The sequence below is a fragment of the Magnolia sinica genome, chromosome 3 (genome assembly GCF_029962835.1).
Source record: "Magnolia sinica isolate HGM2019 chromosome 3, MsV1, whole genome shotgun sequence".
Classification (NCBI taxonomy): Eukaryota; Viridiplantae; Streptophyta; class Magnoliopsida; order Magnoliales; family Magnoliaceae; genus Magnolia; species Magnolia sinica.
Window position 1 is genome coordinate 98,570,665 of NC_080575.1, and position 23,839 is coordinate 98,594,503.

Sequence of the window (23,839 nt, forward strand, 5' to 3'; positions counted from 1 at the left end):
GGCCCACTGTACTTTTTATTTGACATCCAATCTGTTGATTAGGTCGTAAAGACCCAAATGAAGGGAAAAAATAAATATCGGCTTGATCCAAAACTTTTAAGACCCCAAAACGTTTTTAATGATCAAAGTTCATTCAACACTGTTTCCTGTAACTTGGTCCACTTGAGATTGAGATATACCTCATTTTTTCTTTTATACCATAAAATGATCTGCGACGGAATGGATGAAACACAACACATAAACCATGGTGGGGCCCACAGACAATGGCTGGTGGCAGGGGCAGTAGCCAATCCGTTTCTGTCGTCTCTACTGCCGCGCGCATTTTAGAAGGGCGCGGATTAGGTACTTCCCCGCCTGTACCGAGCTCGGGACAGGCGGAGGCTCTGAGGGTTACTGTAGGTCCACCGTAATGTTTTAATTTTATCCACACCGTCCATCCATTTTTACATATCATTTTCGAGTACCGAATAAAAAATAAGACAGATCCAATACTCAATTGGACCATACCATAGGAAGCAGCGGTGCTAAGGATGCCTACCGTTGAAACCTTCTTAGGGTCCACCATCTTTTTTATTTGCCATCCAACCTATTGATACGGTCATATAAACCTAGGTGAATTGAAGAAACAAATATCATCTTGGTCCAAAACTTCCGTGGTCCCCAAGAAATTTTCAACGGTAGGAATCTAATCCCTATATTGTGGTCCATTTAACTCTTTGATGTTATCCATTTTTGCCTTAATAGTTTAAAATGACATGTAAAAATGGATAGACGGTGTGGATAAAAATAAAACATCAGGGTGGACCCTCAGTGGCCCTCAGAGCTTCCGCCTGTCCCGAGCTCGGAACAGGCGGGGGAAGTACCTAATCCGCGCCCATTTTAGAACCCTTACCGTTTCAAATTCTCAAAAGCCGCTGAATTCAAATTGCTCAGCTGCGCCTCCATTGCGCACTCTTCTTACAACTTTTTCTAATCGTCTCTCTTCATGACTGGTAAAAGAAATTCTATTTCTTTTTCAAATTCACCATTTTCCAATATTCCAGCTGTGATTTCCCTGCCTTATTTATTTCCTTTTCCGTCTTTTTTATTCTTCTCATTTTCCATTTCTAGGGCAAGATGAAGCTGCAGCAGCAGAAGAAGAAACCAGACAGAGAACTGCAGTGCCCTGATTTCTGGATTGAAACCTCAAGTTCTATCGCCCGTCAGTATGCTTTCGACTCGGATGGCCGTCTCTCTGTAAATTCTCCTCTCTCTTTGAATCTACAATTGGCTAGAAACCGTAAAATCATTTATAGGTAGGAGAATTACTAAATTTCCCAACTCAAATCGCTCTTATGGTTGATTTGCAACCATCATTTATAAGTAAGGGTTTCAATGATAGAAGAGGAATGGGTTAGGCACCCTCTTCTACCCGCACAGTATGCAGTCTTTACTCTAAGGAATTATATGACTTTTTAGGCGGATTTAGCATAATTTCAACATTATTTATCTGGCCATGCTTCGTATAACCTAGGACCAACTGGGTAGGAAAAAATAAAACGATTATAGCCTTACCTCGAAAACTCAAATGACTTCAGGTAGGCGAATGCAATAAAGAAAAAATGTGCAAAAGAAAGAAAATGAAATAGGAATGCGCGGAGTTGAATGCCATCCAAGCTTGATTGAGACATGAGAAAGAAAATGGGATGTTAGAAATATTTTTTATGCAGAAGGGATAGTCTAACATCCTCAATTCCAACCCTACTCTCTAGCTTTGTTGACTTATTCGGTAGGATCCCTTTTGAGGGCTAACTTCTCGAGTTGGGTGGGGCCTCGACATTAGTCAGAGATCTCTGAAGTCTTTGGAGAGGACCCACCTCATTATTTGACAATCTCTCTTTACCCTCTATATGTTACCGGGTGTCTTTGGCCCCCCATGACCCCCCATGGAATGGCAATGGTTGCACTGCAAGACGGAGAATGTTGGCTCGCGACAAGCCGACGGTGGACACTTGTCCCCTCGTGAATTTAACATATGGGAGAGGTGATCAATATCTTAGTTAGGTCAAAAGCATGCTAGGTGGCTATCGATCCATGTGGCACCATTTCGCTTGACAAAATAGGTTCCTTGACACCCATGGGAGCATAAAATGGAAGCATGGATGATGACATCATTGTCGGCTCGCCACGAGCATACATATTTATTTTTTTGATCTGATTTGTTGGTTGCTTCCGGGAGGTGTTGGGGACCCTAACTATGTAACCCGTTTGGATTTGCAATGCTTTATAAGTCTAATATAGATAACTCTATGATGTTAATTAGGGTTTTTAGAGCATCTAGATGATCAACCAAAAAATGATTTGTCAAGTTTCAGATCTACCGATCAGGTCCGTCAATTATTTCTGCGATGTGCCGAGACTCTTGTTCATTTGATCGATTGGATTTTCAATGGTCGGTGAAATGCCCAAAGATGGTTTTATCGAAGCTCAGGCGAAGTCAGAAGAGTAGTTTAATTTCATTTTTGATGGGGTGCCTACACATTCCAAAAAAATGAAGCAGGTCTAATTATTAGGTGGACCATACCATAGGTGACAGTGTTTATCGACCATTAATGGGCCACAAAAGTTTTAGATTAAGCTGGTATTTATTTTTCTGTTGATCCAAGTGTATGTGACCTTATCAACAGATTGGATGTAAATAAACACTACATAAACATTAAGGTGCATCCTAAGAAGTTTTCAAGAGTAGGGCATTCAACCACCACTGTTCCATAGAGTATGGTTCACTGAGATTTGATCATGTTCATTTTTTGGGATTATGCCCTAAGATGATATGAAAAAAAAAACCGGATAGACAATATGGATACAAAATAGATACATCAAGGTGGGCCCATCGTGGTTGAGGCCTGTGTCTCACCTAATCCACTCCCTCGTTGTTCTACACAGTGGCATATTGGAGGGGGGAGTGGATTACCTCTCACCTGATAAGATCTTAGTAGGTGTTACCCCTAATTGTGTAGGGCCTATCTTGATGTATTTTTTTTATATCCATGTTGTTTATCCGTTTTTCCATCTCATTTTATGATGTTATACCAAACCTTAATAAGATCCAAATCTCAGGTGGACCACACCACTAGAAACAACGACAAATGACCATTAAAAACATTTTGTGGGCCAAGAAAGTTCTGGATCAAGCTGATCTTTGTATTTTTATTTTATCCAGGTCTTCTTGCCACTATCAAAAGGTTGGATGGAAAATAAACATTACAAAAACCTTAACACAAGCCCTTTGGAATTTTTAACAGTGAGGCACCTAAACACCACTGTTTTCGTGTGGTGTGGTCCATTGAGATTTGAATCTGCTTAATTTTTGAAACCGCGTCCTCAGATGAGCTAGAGAAAACGGATGGAAGATGTGGATTTACAACACATCATCATGGTGGGCCCAATGGTAACACCTTAGTGGGTGTTACCCTAATCACATGGCCCAACCTTGATGTGTGTGTGTGTATATATATATATATTTTTTTTTTTTTTGGTATATCCATGTCACCATCTGTTTTTCCTTCTCAATTTAGGACACGGTTCCCACTTTGACAAGATTCAAATCTCAGATCAACTACTAAAAGCAGTGACAAATGACCATTAAAAACCTTTTGCAAGCCATAAAAGTTTTAGATCAAACTTGTATTTGTATTTTCCTTTATTTTTGACATTATTAACAAGTTGTATCGAAAATAAATATTATGAAGTCTTAAATGTGTCCCTTTGGAATTTTTAATGGTGAGGCACTCAAATACTACTATTTCCTGTGGCGTGGTTCACCTGAGATTTGGTTCTGCATAATTTTTGGAACCACCTCCTAAAATGGGCAGGGGAAATGGATGGATTGCATGGATATACAACCCATCATCAAGGTGGGCCTCAGGGTAAGAGTAACACTTTGATTTTTTAAAAAATAAATATTCATGTTGTTTATTTGTTTTTACGTACGTCTCATTTCAGAACGTGATTCCGAACTTTAATAAGATCCAAGTCAACACTAGAAATTGTAACAAATGACCACTTAAATTTTTGTATCAGCCTGATCTTTGTATTTTCCTTTTTATGCTGCATGTGATTAGTTCTCTAGCTGCGCGGATGCATTGGGAGACACATGTGGCCCACTGATCCGATCCGTTGAAGAAGTACGACTTGCTGTGGATAGGCCTGACCTTTGCCCGATCTACAGCGGCCACCCCTTCAAAACATTGACAGTTAAATTGGGGAAAGATTGAAGGGTTAGGATCTTCCAATTAAGATCCGTGACATCCACATAAACAGAGGAGCTCAGCGGCAGTACATGGGACTGTAGAGGTGTACACGCATCGAACCGTGTTAAACTTGGCACAGCTTGACTCGTTTCGGCCACTAGCTGAACTCAGCTTGAACTCGGCTCACTTCAGTTAGCAACTTGGGCCAGTTCGAGCCGAGTTCAAGTTAGGATTGAGCCTTTGTAGCATTTTCTCAAATACATGGAGTATACTTTCAATTTCTCACATAATGTAAAGCAGTATCACCGGTTTACAAATATTTCATCGAACACTCAATAGACAACATAAAATCAAGTTACAAGATTGTTTGTTTTATATCCATACATTCTTAGCCACTTGCTGACACTTAGTCATTTCACCAAACACCTGTTGAGCAACATCAATATCAAAATAACCAAGTCATTGGACTGGTTCGATGTAAGTTCGATTCGAGTTGAGGTTCAATCCGAGGTGATTTGAGCTCGGACAAGCTCGAACTCGGCTCGAAACTTTTTCAAGCTCTGGGAATTAGCTTGACTCTGCTCAAACTCGGTTTCGAACCATGTCGAGTCGAGTCGCGCGAGTTAACTGGGCTAACTCAGTTCGTGTACAGCTCTCCGTTAACGACAGTACACGGTAGTGTCGTCTCGGAGACGGATTGGCTACTCCCCCTGAAACCAGCTCCGCGGCTGGTCGGTGCTCTGTGGGCCCACCATGATGTATGTGTTTCATCCATTCCGTTCATCCATTTTTACAGAGCATTTTATGGCCTGATACAAAAAATAATAGGGATAAAAATCTTAGGTGGACCACACCATAGGAAAAAAGATGAAAAAAATAATGATTAGATATCCACCATTAAAATCCTCCTTAGGCCCACTGTACTTTTTATTTGAAATCCAATCTGTTGATTAGGTCGTAAAAACCCAGATGAAGGGAAAAAACAAATATCGGCTTGATCCAAAACTTTTATGGCCCCCAAAACCTTTTTAATGGTCAACGTTCATTCAACACTGTTTCTTGTAACTTGGTCCACTTGAGATAGAGATATACCTAATTTTTTCTTTTATACCATAAAATGATCTATAAAAATAGATGGACGGAATGGATGAAACACATAAACCATGGTGGGGCCCACAGAACACCGACCACCAGACAATGGCTGGTGGCAGGGGGAGTAGCCAATCCGTTTCCGTCGTCTCTACTGCCGCGCGCATTCTAAAAGGGCGCGGATTAGGTACTTCCCCGCCTGTATCGAGCTCGGGACAGGCGGAGGCTCTGAGGGTCACTGTGGGTCCACCATGATGTTTTAATTTTATCCGCACCGTCCATCCATTTTTACGTATCATTTTCGAGTTGAATAAAAAATAAGACAGATCTAACCCTCAATTTGACCACACCATAGGAAGCAGCGGTGCTAAGGATACCCACCGTTGAAACCTTCTTAGGGTCCACTATGTTTTTTATTTTCCATCCAACCTATTGATACGGTCATATAAACCTGGTTGAATTGAAAAAACAAATATCATCTTGATCCAAAACTTCTGTGGTCCCCAAGAATTTTTCAACGGTAGGAATATAATCCCCATCTTGTGGTCCATTTAACCCTTTGATATTCTCCTTTTTTGTCTTAACAATTTAAAATGATATTTAAAAATCGATAGACGGTGTGGATAAAATTAAAACATCAGGGTGGACCCTCAGTGGCCCTCATAGCCTCCGCCTGTCCCGAGCTCGGAAAAGGAGGGGGAAGTACCTAATCCGCGCCCATTTTAGAACCCTTCCCGTTTCAAATTCTCAAAAGCCGCTGAATTCAAATTGCTCAGCTCAGCCTCCATCGTGCACTCTTCCTACAACTTTTTCTAATCGTCTCTCTTCATGACTGGTAAAAGAAATTCTATTTCTTTTTCAAATTCACCATTTTCCAATATTCCAGCTGTGATTTCCCTGCCTTATTTATTTCCTTTTCCGTCTTTTTTATTCTTCTCGTTTTCCATTTCTAGGGCAAGATGAAGCTGCAGCAGCAGCAGAAGAAACCAGACAGAGAACTGCGGTGCCCTGATTTCTGGATTGAAACCTCAAGTTCTATCGCCCGTCAGTATGCTTTCGACTCCGATGGCCGTCTATCTGTAAATTCTTCTCTCTATTCCTCTGATTTTGATTTTGGATTCTAGGGTTTCTTGTTTATTCATGTATGCTCGGCAGTTCTTTTTTGTTTCTCGTTTCCCGAGTATCCAAAGCCCTATTTCAGGTCATGTTCCTTCATGTTGAATACCGAGCAGTTTTTTTCTTGTGAACATTGTTGTGGAAACGGAGATGCTTCTGGGCGATGAATGCTTTTATTCATTGATTTGTTTATTGGTGTGCACAGGCAAGTCGAAATTATGTATTTCCTTTTGGGCTGGGGAATGAAGTAGCTAAAACCACCACCGACCACTTGATGTAACTAGAACCACCGTCCAAACAGCACACCACCAAAATGAAACACCATTTGATTTTAATGGCACATGGAAAATGCAAGGACCGTGTGCAATAAATAGAAAGAAGCTACTAAAGAAAGAGCCAACCACAAACCACACATGAACATAAGATATACATGGTTCACCACTTGGGCTACATTTATGGGAAGTCTGGCAAAGAAATAATCTACTATAGAAAGGAGAAATTACAAAGAACAAGGTATATGACACATTCCTTAAGAACACAACAAAACCTCTTTCAATCCAAGCTTTAAAAAAAAAACCCTCATCCATTGTATATGCTAGTAATAAATCTTTTCACTTTGAACACTTTGAGAAGAAGACCTTGGAGCACCTCTTGAGAAATCCTTAAAACCCTTGAACCTTATTTTAAAAAAGAATACCCCCCTTGAAACCCTCTCTTGACTTGTGCAAGAAAAAAACGCTCTCAAATTCATAACTCTACATTTTTTTCCCATAAAACTTATATTAGAAGGCTCATTTTCATCAGCGAACTACCAAAAATACCTCTCAAGGGGTCCACAAACACTTGAGCCTTATTTGCTTATGTGTAACATGACTTATATGGGCTTAAAAGGTGATTATACTTAAGGTATTCCCCATGTAAAAATGTCATTTTTATATTTATTTTCTCAAGTTCCAAGTCTAGCACGATACAAGTGCAAGAACAAACTAAATAGAAACAACTTTCACAATCGGTAAAAAAATTTCTATAAGATCAATATCTTCCTTTTGTGCAAAGACCCAGGTAACTAGCCCTGTCTTATATCTTTCAATTTTACCACTCGTGCTCTCCATGATTTTATAGACCCACTTGCAATCAACCGTCGTACGACCATTTTGCAATTCAACTAAAAACCCACGTTTGATTTTTTTTAAGTGCAAACATTTCTTCTTGCATGGCAATCTTCAAATTTTTTGAATCTTTACCTTGTACAGTTTCTTCAAAAGATCTTAGTTCTTGATCTTTGGTAACTAGAGCCTTTAATGTCATATGATGTAAATAGTTTTTGAGATATGTCGGTTGATGGAATTCACGACGTAGATGTTCCATCATAGGTTGTGCCCCTTCTTCACTTTCTCCATTTTCTTCAAGTCCTTTAGTTTCATCTTAATCATTTTCTTGATCCATGGGATCTACAATGTTTGGAACCGAATATTCCAGTGCATTGTCGAAACGTTGAACATCATTTTGCATAGGACTTTCTTTTTCCCCATTTTGACCTTTTGAGCCTCTCATAAGCACATTAGACTTATCAAAATGAACATCCTGACTAATGATGATTTTCTTGGCTATCAGATCCAACAAATGATAAGCCTTTTGCTCTTTTGTATGACCAACAAGAATGTATTTCTCAGATTTAAGTTCCAATTTATTTCTTTGACAACTCAAAGTTCAAGAAAATGCATCACAACCAAATATCTTTAATTCAAAATAATCACAAGGAGTTCTAGACCATACCTCTTGATGTCTTTTCTACTCTAGAGCCATAGATGGTGATCGGTTGACAAGATTGCAAGCCGTTGATACATCTTTCACCCACATTTCTACTTCAAGCCCCACATCGGCCAACATATTTCTAGCACACTCTATTAGTGTACGCTTCATTCTTTTAATCATGCCATTTTGTGAGGAGTGTAAGCAATTGTAAAGTGTCGCCTGATTCCTTCATCCTTGCAAAAATTAAGGAATTCATTTGAAGTAAATTCCTTCACATTATTCATCCTATGAGTCTTAATATAGCGCCTTATTTGCTTCTCTACCCCGGTTTTGAAATGCTTGAAAACTATGAACACATCACTCTTGGCCCTTAACGTTTTTAACCACACTTTTCTTGAGAAATCATTAATGAATGAGACAAAAGTATAGTGCACCACTATACGAAGAAGTTGATGATGGTCCCTACACATCTGTATGTAATTAACCATGCCTTTAGTAGTGTGACTACCTTTTGAGAACTTCAGCCCATGTTGTTTTCCATAGAGACAATATTCATAAAATTCATTTTCAGCAAACTTCATCATGGGTATTAAATTTCTTTTTGTGGTGTGAGATTTGAGAGTTGAATGTGAGAAAAGAAGTCTTCAAATGAAGTCTTGAAGTCTTCAAATCTAGTGTTGAACTCTAGTGTTGATTGTTGAACTTGAACCTCTCTTGAAGTCTCGAATCTTGAAATCTGTAGTCTTCAAATCTAGTGTTCAACACTTGAACTTGAATGTCTAATGTCTTGAATCTTGATAAAAGAAATGAATAACAATGATATACTACACAATATAATTATACAATTACAAATGAACACAATAGTCGATAAAACAATATAATGTTGGGTGACTCTCGAGTCTTGAGTTGACTTGAGTCTCTTGAGTCTTGAGTATTTGGGTCTTGACTCTGAGTTTTAACTATTGAAATGGAAAAAAAGACAACGAATGTTAGATAAAAGTTAGAACTTAGAACTTAGAGGTTAGAAATAGAATGCTAAAAAGAAAGATTGAGATTAAATTAGAGAATGAGAATGAGAGATTGAGAATTCGAGATAAAGAAAGTGAAAGCAAGTATATAAAGAGATGAGATGAGAGTCATGAGCAAGGTATTCAAAATCGGTTAGGCCGTTACGTAATGGTAACGGTAATAACCGTTACGCGTTACGGGGTCAAAATGGCCGTAATAGCCGTTACAGAAAAAACAGGCTTTAACGGTCCCGTAACGGTCTTGTAATAGTTTTTTCAAAAAAAGAAAAAAGAAAAAAATGGGTCGTAATGGGGGTTGTAACGGCCGTTGCAGCCCGTATCATAATGGTAACGGTGGTGGCCATTACAGCCATTGTTACCGTTTTGGAACACCTTGGTCATGAGACTTGAGAGAATGGGATTGAGAAAGAAAGTTAAGGAAGAGGAGAGAATGAGAAATAGAGATAGATAATAAATTAGAGAGAGTGTTAATAAGAGAATAAAAGAGATTAGAATGAGAGATTGAGTATGCTTTGCTTCTCCTCTCCTTCACTCTTGCTTTTTTGCTTCTTTGCTTCCAGTGAACCAGTGAAGTGAGTGAGACAAGAGACTATATAGAGATTATGAAAGAGAGAATGAGAGTGTTTAGGGCTTTAGGCTTTAAAATGCTTTAGAATGAGAGAAAGAGAGTATTAGGAAACGTATAATGCAAATGGAGAGGGGAGAGTGCCTTTTTATAGGCAAAAAAAATTTAAAGTTCAACGGTCAAATTTCTGACTGTTCGACCATATGTGATCGCATGTGGTCCACCACATGTATGGCATGTGGCCCAGATTTCGCGATCGCACATGACAACATTGCTTTCAATTTATTACATAAACCAAAATCTCTGATACCACTTGAAACGACTAAAACCATTGCCGACTACTTGATGTGAATAGAACCATCGTCCAAATAACACGCCACCAAAATCAAACACCATTTGATTCCAATGGCATAAGAAAAATGCAAAGATCGTGTGTAATAAATAGAAATGAGATAATGAAGAAAAAGTCAACCACACAAGAACACAAGATATATGTGGTTCATTACTTTTGCTACATCCATGGGGAATTTGGCAAAGAAATAATTTACTATGGCAAGGAGAAATTACAAAGAATAAGGTATAGAGTACCTTATTCAAGAATACAACAAAACCCATTTCAATCTAAGCTTAAAAAAGAAAAACCCTCCACCATTGCATATGCTAGGAATAAATCTCTACCTTGAACAACTTGAGACCAAGACCTTGGATCATATCTTGGGAAAGCCTTGGAACTCTTGAATCTTGCCTTAAAAAAAATCCCCTCTTGAAACCTTCTCTTGACTTGCGCAAGAAAAAAACCCTCTTAAATTCCTAACTCCACATTTTTTCCCAATATAACTAACCTTAAAAGCCTCATTTTCATGAGTGAAATACCAAAAATACCTCTCCAAGGGTCCACAAACACTTGGGCTTTGTTTTTTTTTTTTTTTTTTGTAACATGATTTATATGAGCTTAAAATGTGATTATGGATAATCACTTTTTATACACACACACACACACACACACACACACACACACAACACACACACTTAACATAAAAGAGTCAAAACGTCTTTATATCATTGCTTGTATTTCAAGTTTTTCGGTTATAGAAAATTTCTTATCTTGGTTTTATATATTGATGACATGCTTTCGGTATGCAAAAATAAGAGAAGGATTGATGAGTTGAAGGCTCAATTAAGTGAAAAATTTGAAATAAAGGATATAGGGGTGGCACGTCAAATTCTTGGAATAAAGATAGAACAGATAGACAAAGTGGAACCTTGTCACTTTCTCAAATGAGGTTCATTGTTGCTTGACAAGTTTGACATGAGCAAGGCAAAGCCTATGAAGACTCCATTGGCTGCTCATTTCGTGTTATCTCCCAAACAAAGTCCAAAGTTAGAGGGGAAAAGAGAATATATAGCTTGCATTTCATGTGCAAGTTTGGTTGGAAGTTTATGAACAAGGCTAGACATAGCTTATGCGGTTAGAGTGCTTGGTCGTTTTATGACAAATCCGGGAAAACCACATTGGGAGGCAACACAATGAGTACTCGAGAGGTATAAAGTGATTATATGCTTACATATTCCAAGGGGGCAGAGGTGATGCATTGTTTTATTGATACAAATTTTATTAGTGATCTTGATAAGCGAATGTCAACTATGAGATACATATTTCGTTTTGCAAATGGTCCTATAAGTTGGATGTCAAAGCTTTAAGGAATAGTAGTATTGTCAACTACGGATGCCAAGTACATGGCGATAATGGAAGCTTGTAAGGAGGCAGTTTGGCTTCAAGGACTTATGGGAGAGATATGTTTTTAACTTTTGTTTGTAAACCTATGGGTTTGTTTTGTGACAATATGAGTGCCATTTATTTGGTGAAGAACCCATTTAATCACAAGAGGACTAAGTATATTGCTATTCGACACTATTTTACTTGTTAAGTCGTTGAAGATGACTAAATTCATTTGTTGAAGGTAGGAACAAAGGCAAATGTAGCGAACATGCTCAAAAGACCATTCAAGTGGAGAAGTTGGATTGGAGCTTGACTTCTCTAAGTTTCAAGGCAAGGTAATGATGGTGGATATGCAAGGTAAGGGAGTGATTTTGCTATTAAGTTGGGGATTGTTAAAATAGTGACACCAAAATCACTATGGTTTTAATACTCTTTTAAGCTCATATAAGTTATGTTACACATAAGTAAATAAGGCCCAAGTGTTTGTGGACCCTTGGAGGGGTATTTTTGGTATTTCACTCATGATAATGAAGCTAGTAGGGTAAGTTATATTGGGAAAAAGGTAGAGTTATGAATTTGAGAGGGGTTTTTTTTTTTCTTGCACAAGTCAAGAGAGGGTTTCAAGAAGGGGATTTTTCCCTTGAAGGTAATGTTCAAGGGTTTCAAGGCTTTCTCACAAGGTGTTCCAAGGTCATCTTTTCAAGGTGTTTAAGGTGAGAAGATTTATTGCTAACATATGCAATGACGGAAGGTTTTCCTTTTCTTAAGCTTGAATTGTAAGGGATTTTGTTGTGTTCTTAGGGAATGTACTTTATACTTTATACTTTTTTTTTTTTTTTTTGTAATTTCTCCTTGATATAGTGAATTATTTCTTTGCCAGATTGCTTGTTAATGTAGTGTAAGTGATGAACCATATATATCTTGTGTGATTTTGGTTGGCTTTTTCTTTATTATTTTCTTTTTATTTATTACACACGATCCTTGCATTTTTCACGTACCATTACAATCAAATGGTGTTTGATTTTGATGGCGTATTGTTTGGACGGTGGTTCTAGTCGCATCAAGTGGTTGACAATGGTTTTAGCCGCTTCAGGGAACCACGTGCTTTTGTTGCAAGGCAGTAAATTCATGTCATGCATGTGTCATGATCGTGACCAACAAGATTGTTGGTCTATTGTGGATGGAGCGTGGTTGTAGTTACAATTCATTGGGTCATTCTAATTGTATGATCAGTGGACATGAAATGGACGGTTAAAAAGAAAATCATCAGTGGTTTGAATAGAGTGGGTGAAATTAGATGGCTAAAATTGTATGGCTAGTGTATTTTTTGAGCTATGCTCTAACAACAATGGGGCCCAATATTTTGATGATCTGGATTGGGGTGCAGGTATGCCAAGTGTCTTGTAGATGAGCTGCTGCAATTTAGTACTTTAAGGCAAATGCAAATCTTTATTTATTTATTTATTTTTTTGGATTTTAAAAGATTATATGAAGTGATCAAGAAAACCGTTTTTGTAGAAAAGGGAAAAAGAAAAAAAAATGAAGTGATAAAGAAAGCAATTTATGTCTTGCTATATAACGATCAACAAATCACTGAATCTTCGAGAGAGGGAGGGAGGGGAGGAAACCCATTGACATTGTGATTGAAAATGTAGTAAGCAGCCAAAAGGAAAGGAAAAGATAAAAAGAAGAAGAAGAAAAGAAATCCATTTGCCTTCCATGACCACAAAATGCGTTTCCGCCATTTTGTAAATGGCGCATGACATGCATGCGTGTTAATCTAGATAGTTGAAATCATGCCTAGCTGTGGATGAAGCATAGCCTACAAATCACATGGATCAGAGGTGCTCTTAAGTGTTAACTATCTTATATAAGCTTTTTAATTGAACCATCCATGTGATGGCCAGAAATCGGATGGCTAGGACATGACATCCATGTCATGTATGAATTTGATGTTTCACCCCCATTTAAGCCACGATAGATATGCACAAAGTAGTGTACCCCATGATTACATCATTGTATCTCCTAAAAAAATGAAAAAAGAAAAGAAAAGAAAAGAAAAGAAAAGAAAAAAAAAACTAGCCTGGGATATAAACAAATTTTAGAGGGTTTCTCTATGCTAGACATACTAATTTGCGGATAGGTTGATGGGAAATACCAATCAAATGGTTAAAGTGTAGTGGCCTAGTTGTGTTGCTGGAGTTTAAGTATTAGGAATTAGGATGCATGTGTTTGTGTTTTTGAGTGAGCAGATTGTTTTTTTTTCACTGTAGTTGTGTATAGTTGGTTATGGGGAGCAAATTCTTCGTGAAAGTGTCAATTATTTCAACGCTTGGTTTCTAAACTTGATTGAGCCATATCCATAGCTCTAGGTTTGCCTCGGTAAAGTGATGACCTTGAGTGGAGTCTTGGACAAGACTTGGTCAAACCTCAAGTTGTATGATATATTTCTCTATAACTTTCATGTTTATGGAATAAAAGTGTAATTGAAAATTTGTGGTATTTGTCTAATGTACTTTGCAGTTTATGCAATGAGACTACCATAATATCTTCATGTTAGCGTTTGCTAAGGTACTACTAAAAGTCGATTGGATTCTGTGAATTGGATTCAGGTCATCTGAAACCTGAGATGAACTAGCTAACAAATTTAGCATTACTCAAGACTTTCCATTAACTTGGTTCTACCTAGTTTATGATAGCTTGGTTATCACTGACAAGGTTCCTTCTATTATCTTTTTATAATACTTTCTGAAAAATAGATGTAGTAGGTTCACATATGAATTTGGAAGGATTCTCGAACCGACGATATACCAGGTATTGCTGGTCTCTATGCTTGTACAAGTGGTGCCCATGGTTTAACTATCTTGTTGGTTGATCTAATGGGCACATTCATGGTTGGACCATGCTATGAAATTCTCCTCGATGGTACAACCCCACCCCCTCAATTGGTAGTATGAAAATAGATGATTAAGGATAGAAGTACAACAACTGTCCACATCTAACTTAATAAAGGAAAAATATTAGATGGCTAGGATCATCCAATATGGGAAAATTTTGGCACAGAGTCCATCCACGGTTGCCCATCAGAGTAACAGTTGGATTTCTCAATAATGCACTCCACTGTATAAACTAAAAGCTAGAGGATACTATGCATATCCTCTGATCGAGGGTCATGTGATTCTTCATTGATACGATAGATCCAAAATGTATTTGAAGGGGAAAGTTGCTATTGGTAGTGCACTTATTCGTGCACCTATTTATCAATCACGTGGGTCCGTGTGTCAGTGAGTTGGTTGAGCCCTTGGAAGTTGAAGACCGAAGACACATGAGGACATGAAGCATCGATGGGTGAAGAATAGGTAAATTGACGTGCCTTGGTGATCTTAATCTTAGACCCAAAACAACCTAACCTCTAGGTGATTATGCCTTAATAGGTAAACCTTTGATTGATCATCACATAGCCTTATGATCTTAATTTGATCATAATTAGATAGGCTTTAGAGGTGCTAAACTGTTGTAAAGCATTAGCCCAAAACAATGGTTTTCAAGTGGTCCTCGATCCTAGTGACAGGCTATTGATGGGTCTCGATAAAATTGAAGGTTAGCTTGATGCGATTGAAGAAACGGTCTAGCAATTAAATAGAAAATTCATGGAGTTTCTCGATGGGATCAAAGGACAACTCGATCCTATTGAAGGACCTCCAATCTTATTGAAGGGGCTTTCCATGAGCCATTAATTAATCATTTTATAGACATTGCAACACGATTTTTATAAAATAGGCATTCAAATGGGTTTTTTGGTGCCATTAGAGGTTAGGTGATTCCCCATTCTTAAGTTCACTCCTAAGCCTCTAAATTCATGAGATTCAAGTCATCTTTCTTGAGATTACCACTCTAATTAGGATTCCAACCTCCATTATGAAGACGTACTTGATCTTCACCATTTTCTAGAGTGTAGACACTAAACCCATAGGTATATCTTTGTCTGTATCCTCTAGAAGACCCATCTAGGTGAATCCCCTTTGAAAATCAACTATCTATTTAGTTGTAGGAGATTCTACCATCCTCCCATCACCTTAGTAACCTCATTGGAGCATCGCATGCAAGGTGTTTGTTCATGGAGCTGAACCATTGACATCAACGAATGTGGGAGCAATTGAGAAGCTGATTCAAGCATGAGAGCATTGAAGAAACATCTCAAGAAGGCACTACAACGAGGCTCAATCCGACAAGTAAGATTGTCAATTTAAAGTTCATACAGTCTTTCCTTGTATAGGATTGAGTGTAAGAGTTTGCGACCCAAATTCAAATAGGTTCTTGAGTAGGACCTAGGCTCTTGTGTAGGGTCGAATTCACTGGACATGTGTGCGTATGTGTTAGTTTCCATGGGAGCCTTTGGCGGGAGTGTATGTAGGGCCTTGGATTAGGACCGCATTCACTGGACATGAGTGTGTACGTGTTAGTCTTCATGGGGAGCCTATGGCAGGAGTGTATGTAGGGCCTTAGATTAGGACCACTAGTGGTTGTTGGTTAGCTGATAGAAAAATAACTAAAGTCTCTGACAGGAGCCACCGACATGGGTGGAAATGTGTTCCTCCGACACGGGAGTGTACGTGTGGGTTAGTGGTTAGCCTAGGAGAAACCGTTGTAAAGGTTATAGAGGTAAACTTGATTTAAAACCTCTGATAGCGAAATACCGGTACACTTGAGGAGAGTGCGTTTGCTAGGAGTGAAGTAGGTAAACCAAACCACTATACATGCTTGTGTTTGTGATTGTTATTTGCGCACATTTCTATTTATGCTTGTGAGCATAATTTGTTGTAGTATATGAATGCATAATTGGATGTATATTAGGTGTTGAATAGTTAACACATCTCACACATAAGATCACTATCTTGTAGACTAGTTGCTTACATTGTTATATCTTTTGTAGTCTATGTGATTGGACCCACTTTGGCTTGGAAGGCTAAAGTGTTATTTGCGTTATTGATTTGAATTTGTAAATTATATAATTAGGCAAATAATTTTTAAGCGGTCCTATTCACCCCCTCTCCCTCCCCCCCAAGGTCTTAGCCAAAATTCTAAGCTTCACCAAGCTTCTGCACGTGCCATGGTAGATAATCCACGCAATTTCAGCTATGTGTTGCTCTGAGGTTAGTGGCACATACCAATTTAGTAGGATGCAATTTTAAGCATTGACATAGAGGGAGATTGGTCAATATGCTGTTGGAATGAGTTTTGATTATAACGTATCAATTTTAGTTGAATTAGTCACATGGGATTTGAGTTAGGATTTAGGAGTTTTAAACTAGCACTATATATTGGTGCACTCTGATTCTGGTGCAATGAGTGAAAGAGATTTGACACTCTTCTCTAGATAAGCCCTATATGACTGTCCACACTGAGTGCAGAATTTCTTTGTTTTTTTTTTTTTTTTTTAATACAACTGAATGTCTGCAGGTCTGTACATGGCTGCTTTCCATGTCTGTTTGTGGATGTGTTCTGGGTTCTATATATAAAGCAAACAATTGGTTTTGGGGAGGCACGAATTGGTTATTGTCATGTCCTGCCTCAGCATATCAATCAGTTAATGTTTGTAACCCAAGTTATGGATAACCTTCTTTTGAATGCTGAAGATTGACCATGGCATGGTTGTCAAGAAAAAAGAAGGTAGAGGTAAAGAAGAAGATAACTACCATTTGCATCCTTTTTCCACAAATGTTTCTTGCTGGTCCAATGTGTTTTGTTTTATAATGTTCCCAACTTCCCATTGAGATGATGAAGATTATCTGTTTTTTTTTTTTTTTGTCAATTTTTTGCATTGAGATATTTGTGGGGTGTGATTGTCTTTCCCCAGTTTATTGGGACAAGTCTTGATCATGATGATGAATTGCCTTCTAGAATTGGCTGATTTTTGGATTCATTTGTCTTTTTTTTCCCCCCTTTGTTTTTCTTTTTTGGCAATTGCAAGTAGGATTTTCTGAGAACTCCACCTGGTAGCAATTGCACCAGCCGGTCCGCAGTCAGGTTAAGGAGTGTCAATGTCAGGTGCTCAGCCGGTGATCAAACTTTGCCAAACTACCATGATAATTTTTGCAAAAGTTACCTCTAATAGCTGGACAAGGCTGCGATGATTAGACTGATGAAAATTGCCTTTGTAATTGATCCGTGTGGTCCAGGGTTTAGGAATTATGCCAGGAATTAGAATTTTGTAGCACTGGAGAAAGCATCCTATATTGTGAATGAACTGTGGATATCATATGCATCATAGTAGCAAACATGAATGCTAGGTTACTGGCTTATAGAAAAAGTGTTAGGTTACTGATTCAATCCCACTGCATCAGAGAACAAAGAAAATCTTAACCTTTGTTGTGAAACTAATCATTTGATTTGGCAGTTCAAATTGTTTCCCCCCTTTAGATTGTGAAGTTCCGGTCACCCTTGTTCGTGGAAATTTTGTTAGTTCACATAACCCATGCTTTCCTTCAAACTGATCAAACAGGAACTTTGAATTTTCTTTGTAGGTGAAGGTGGTTGATGATTCAAGGCCTGTTGTCCGTAGGATGGTTGACTCATTCGTGAACAAATTTTTCCCATCCGGATATCCTTACAGGTAAACTTTCATTTTCAATTCATTTTGTAGGTTAAGTGTTGGGCCGTTGGCTTGAGCTCAACTATATATAACGGTAGTGCACTACCTTTTAGATTTTGGCCTTTTCTTGATTGTGCAGTGTGAACGAGGGATACCTGACATATACTCAATTTCGCGCACTGCAACATTTTACCAGTGCAACACTATCTGTCCTGTCAACTCAGGTTTTTTCTATTTCCCCTTGGACATCTTCACGGCAGCATTAAGGATAATGTTTTGGGTAGTAATCTTCTTAGATTGACATAATGTCAGTTAAAACTCTCTAAGAAAAATATTTAAGAGGCATCATATGCATCCATGTCAAGGTTAAGGTTCATGGTCTTGTTCTTAAGCAAACTGGTGCTAGGTTTTACAACTTAGCCTAAAACATTTGTATTCTAGGATTTGATCTATGGCAAGTTACAGGATTTCTTTTCTGATTGCATGGCTTTTGCCTTTATTCTGGCTTTGTAGTATGCAATTTGGATTGTGGCTTCTTAAAATCCTTACTCGTATGCAGTCAATGCTATTTGCTGCAGGCTTACGGCCGACCCCTGCACAGGCAACTGCTGTGAGCTGGGTAAGAACTAATAGTTGGATTGGAAAGTAGTTGTCAGTGTGATATTTTGTTTGGAACTTTTCCTTACTGTCCACTGCATTGCATGCAGATACTGAAGGATGGAATGCAGCACATGGGAAAGCTCATATGCAGTAATATGGGTGCAAGAATGGATTCGGAACCAAAAAGTTGGAGGATACTGGGTCTGCATTCTCCACAAATTCTCATCCCTTCTAACCTTTGGTTCTCTTTGTTGACCATCTAGTGGATTCATGGTAATCATATGAAGTGGCAAGATCTTCTTGCCTCTTGGGGATTTGGTTGTTCCTAAATGTAAACATGCCTTTTACCTTGTTGTGCAGCGGATGTGCTCTATGACATTGGTACTGGCCTGGAAGTTCTTTCTCCATTATGTCCACATCTATTTTTTGAAATGGCTGGCCTAGGCAATTTTGCAAAGGTACCTACATTATTCACGAATTCCTTTAGGTGTTCCTCCATTGCAAATGAATTTTCTCATAGTTCTGCTCTTTTGGAATATCAACACGAGCTTTTTTTGTTATTAGAAATCTGTGCTATCTAGATGAACTTCAAAAGATATTGGAATTATTTCTGTTGTATTCTAGTATTTTAACTTGAGTGAAATGATTCACAGTGTCCATGATGGATCGTTCAGTTTATTCTGCACAAATATGTTTATTTTGGATGCTATTTTCTTTGGATTTGACAGGGAATGGCAGTTGTTGCAGCGAGAGCAACAAGGCTGCCAATATATTCTTCTTTTGCCAAAGAAGGCAACCTCAGTGACCTATTTGCCAAAGGAGAGGCAATATCAGCTCTTTTCAATATTGCGGGAATGGGAGCAGGCATTCAATTAGCATCCACAGTATGTTCCTCAATGCAAGGAAAGGTACAATTATTGTTACGATCATACAGTTTCTGAATTCTGATATATGGTCCAATATTTGTTTGCCATGTCCACAAAGTATGTGTATACAAGACTATTCCGAGATTAACTTTTTTAGCAAGCCCCAAAATATTCTGATGTCCTTCCTGTGGTGTCTTCCATAATTGCAAACATATGCTTGTTGAAATTATGTATTTCTGGATTTTGGAAAGGGAACTTGCGTATTATGGAATTTTGCAATGAGTCACTTTGATAGTCTTGCTTGTGTAAAATATGACCCAGAAGCATGTAGCAGTTCGACCTTAGTTTTTAGCTTCATGTGGATTCACGTTCCGGTATTCTCTTGGTCAGGTTCTGTGTCACTGACCTGGAAAGCAATATTGCTACCATTTTGCAAACATATGCTTTTTGAAATTATGTATTTCTGGATTTTGGAAAGGGAACTTATGTATTCTGGAATTTCGCAATGAGTCACTTTGATAGTCTTGCTTGTGTAAAATATGACCCAGAAGCATGTATCAGTTCGACCTTAGTTTTTAGCTTCATGTGGATTCACGTTCTGGTATTCTCTTGGTCAGGTTCTGTGTCACTGACCCGGAAAGTAATATTGCTACCATTTTGTGCATTAGTTATTCTTTCAAAATCTATGTTAAGATCTGTTGTGTACTCTTTCTTCAAGCTCTGGTGTTGGCTCTCTTGGAATGTAGCATACGCAAGCAGTAAAGGGTTGGCAGTTATGAGGATTGAATTGATGAATTCACATGGCACTTTTCAGAGGGTTAGAATCGTCCAATTAATGCATATAGCCTATCCATGATGGGGCCTTCCAAATGACAGTCTGGATATCACAAAGATGTACTCTATATACAAGATGAATGTGTTGGTGTGTCGGATTTGTCAAAGTTGGAGACTTGTTCATCTGTGATACCAACGAGCATTGTGCCTAACTCAAATAGACAAGCAGTGATGTGTTAGAGTGCTGCATTAATGGAGTTCACCATCCGGTAAGGAGCCATTATGGTGTCCTGCTCACAGCAACTGTATTGTTTCAGACCTGCAGCATTCTGTATGTCTGGGACTATGGTTCATTGATCTAAAGATTCTAAACCGTTGCTCTGGTGAGCCCACTGGTGATGGTAGGTGCCCTGAAAATATCGGAGATTTGAAGCTTCCATCTGTTCGATCTTTGGATTATTTTCTGCTGTATCTGTACCATTGTTACATTTGGCTTATAAACATCTGTTTGTAGGTTGCTGATCAAAAGGTCTTAACACTTGCACATGCAATCATGCATGCCAACCTGGCATGCTTTGGTGTCATCCCTGTGCATCATGTGGGCTCCACCATACAGATGATCTGGCTTAAAATCAGGTCGATCAATTCATTAGGTGAACTGTGCATGTAAAAATAAATAAAAAATGGACAGTTGAAAAAATGGCCAGTAGTTCACATTCGGCACAGATTGTGGCCCGCCTATGAGCATGCATCTAGGGTAAAATTTCATCTGTTTTTGTGGATTTCAAGTGTTCAATCTTTCAAATCATAGGCAACTACTCGACTTCTATTGCAGGAGATTGCACAGTAATTATTTAAAGTAGTCGGTACTAACTAGCACCCTTATCACAATGATATTCATATTCTGTAGTACGTGTATTCTACTTCATATAGTGTAGTTTGATCTTTGATGCAGCTCCCAATCAGGAGGTTGGAGTAATCAACAAGAAAAATATATCTAGAGGAACTTATTTTTATTTTTGTTTTTATTTTTTACTATTGTAATTTATGGAACAATAGATCACACCATCCTCTTTGCAGACCTGTACTGTTCTAATTACTTGGTTTACTCCCTTGCAGTTGATAGTTGGCCCGTTGCTATCTATTATTCATATATACAGTGTGGTTGAAGAAATGCGAGCAGTTCCAGTTAACACATTGAACCCGCAGCGGACAGCCATGATTGTTGCAGATTTTATCAAGGTGCACATACAAACTTAAAACATGTTCTTGAATTCTGTTTCCACTTGCACCCCTAGATGTGGCCATGCATGCCGATCTTGTGTGTCTGTGGGACAACCGAGCCATGCATTGGGTGCATGGTCCCACAGTTCCCACCATGTGGATGACTTGATACAAAATTCAGGCCGGTCCACTCATCAAATGGCCATGTGTGTGCATCAAATGCGAACAGTTGGCAGTCTTTGTTAAGCATCCATTGTTTTCAACTCCACCTTGTAGCGGCTGTGCCACTGGATCACCTGCCTGATAAAGCAGACTCATGTCAAGTGGGTAGCCAGTTGTCAAAATTTTGCCAAGCAATCATAACAATTCCTGTTTAAATAGGATTCATAAAGCTGATCCCGACATTCCTGAATGCTTAGGCAAGGCTATGATCCATTGTTTTCAACTCTGCCTGGTAGTGATTGCTCTAGCTGGTCCCCAGCCTGGGTTGAGGGTTGATGTCATGTGTGCAGCTAGTCATCAGCCTTCTGCCAAACAATCATAAGAATTCCTGTTTAAATACGATTTGTAAATCTGACTCAATATGTTGGTGAAAAACTACAATGAGCATGATGATGGCGACGATCTATTGTTCCTCTATAGGTGTGGCCCACCTGATGAGTTGATTGGCTTGATTTTTTTAGCGAGGTCATCTACATGATTGAGCCCACCTGATTAATTGATTGGATGTCTAACATGCTGCTGGCAAAGGTGAATGTGGGCTCACCAAAGCTCAACATTCTTGAACTGACTCATTTGAGCATTGGAACATAACTCAGACCGGACAAATATCGAAACCAGTGGACTTAAGATACCGGGAAGATCTCCTCTTCCCAGAGCGGCTCATAGAAGATGCTGGAAGTGTGAAGGTGGGCAGGGCTTTACACAAGGTCGTCAAGAAGGCATCGAAACTCAGCAAGTTGAGAGAAATATTCCCGAATGAGAAATTTCTTATAAATAGTGAAAGTAAGCAGACAGACATTGTCTTGGAGCACAGTGCAACAGGTGAAGATGCACTGAGGGGGTGGTTAGTAGCTGCATATGCTGCAGATATACAGAAGTTGGGACGTGTGCCAAGTGATGGGGTGTTATCTGAGGCTTATGAGAAAATGGATAATGTGTTCCCTTCATTTCTGTCTGAACTGAAAGTAAGAGGGTGGCATATTGATCGCTTTGTTGACGGAACAGGAAGCCGGTTCAGTTGGTAGGATCATGTGATTTCAAGTTCTTGTTGAAAATGTTGTTATTCGATATCCTTAGATACTGAAATCTCTAGTGAATGGTTGGGTGATATGGAGACTTATAGAGCTGTGTCTATAGAAAGTAAAGCTATGTTTTGTAAGGAGTTTTCTCCCAACAGTTTTGACATTCATTCAGAGGAAAAGAGCTTTGGACCTTCAGCTTTCAAGAACTGCAGAATGCATATCTGTAGAGCTTTATGATACAGTGAATGACCCCAAGATATGTGGAGGTTTTTAAGGTTTTCGGTTTGATCAAGTGGCGCACATGTTCAATGATCCAGATTTTAGAGATTGAAGGGGTCCCAATCTGGATTGCAATGCACAGAAAGCCCTCAGGTTTGGAAAATCCTAGCAGTTGAACTGTCTTTGTCAGTCAGACATGGAAGATTGTTGAATGTTCTCTATTTGCTGGCCAACAATAGAAGGGTTAGGAAACAACCATCTGGGAAGTTTTGGGTACATGGGCCATCCAAAGTGGGACCCATTACGTCAATGGTTGGATCACTGAACCATGCGCAGTTGTAGAGAACTGAAAACCTGCGTTGCAGTTTTTATCGAGTCTACGAGGCTCGTAGCTATAAACAATGAGCCTGAGTAAACTAGTTGCACATGTATGCCCATGCCATGTAAGAAGTGTGTGAGTGTGGGAATAGACGCCTGAATGCCTCCAGCCCAAGCTCTGTGGAGTCCACTGTGATGTATGTGTTATATCCACTCTATTCATCTGTTTTGCCATTTCATTTTTGGTTATGAACTCAAACATGAGGCAGATACAAAGCTCAAGAGGAACACACCACAAGGAAGAGTGGGGATTAATATCCACCATTAAAAACTTGTGGGGGGTCACAGAAGTTATGGATCAAGCTGATATTTGTATTTTCCTTTCAACCACGTTGGAGTCACCTTGTGAACAGGTTGGATGGCAAATAAACATCATGGTGGGCCCTAGGAAGGTTTGAAGTGGGTGTCACTATCCCCACTGTTTCCTATGGTGTGGT

General features: G+C 38.9%; 1 protein-coding gene across 6 annotated transcripts; it reads left to right on the top strand.

The window, feature by feature from the left end:
• The first annotated feature begins 859 nt into the window (after nt 1–859).
• On the top strand, nt 860–23,000 carry LOC131240368 (protein root UVB sensitive 2, chloroplastic-like). Of its 6 annotated transcripts, none has more exons than XM_058238547.1 (10): nt 860–992; nt 1,111–1,236; nt 18,030–18,118; nt 18,237–18,321; nt 18,657–18,716; nt 18,805–18,898; nt 19,058–19,155; nt 19,426–19,605; nt 21,457–21,579; nt 22,380–23,000. In XM_058238547.1, the coding sequence occupies exons 2-10, from the start codon at nt 1,117–1,119 to the stop codon at nt 22,806–22,808; spliced, it is 1,278 nt and encodes a 425-aa protein (XP_058094530.1). In that variant the 5' UTR covers nt 860–992; nt 1,111–1,116; the 3' UTR covers nt 22,809–23,000. The 6 variants fall into 6 exon arrangements, with proteins under 6 accessions (XP_058094530.1, XP_058094529.1, XP_058094531.1 ...); XM_058238546.1 differs by lacking the exons at nt 860–992; nt 1,111–1,236 and adding exons at nt 6,041–6,156; nt 6,275–6,400; XM_058238548.1 differs by lacking the exons at nt 860–992; nt 1,111–1,236; nt 18,237–18,321 and adding exons at nt 6,041–6,156; nt 6,275–6,400 and having other exon boundaries at nt 18,611–18,716.
• Nucleotides 23,001–23,839: the final 839 nt, after the last annotated feature.

Coding starts and splice junctions, on each gene's coding strand:
- LOC131240368 (XM_058238547.1), top strand. CDS start 1,117: ATGAAGCTGCAGCAGCAGAAGAAGAAACCAGACAGAGAACTGCAGTGC. Junction 19,606..21,456: donor GTTCCTCAATGCAAGGAAAG/GTACAATTATTG, acceptor ACTCCCTTGCAG/TTGATAGTTGGCCCGTTGCT. Junction 21,580..22,379: donor TTGTTGCAGATTTTATCAAG/GTGCACATACAA, acceptor AACATAACTCAG/ACCGGACAAATATCGAAACC.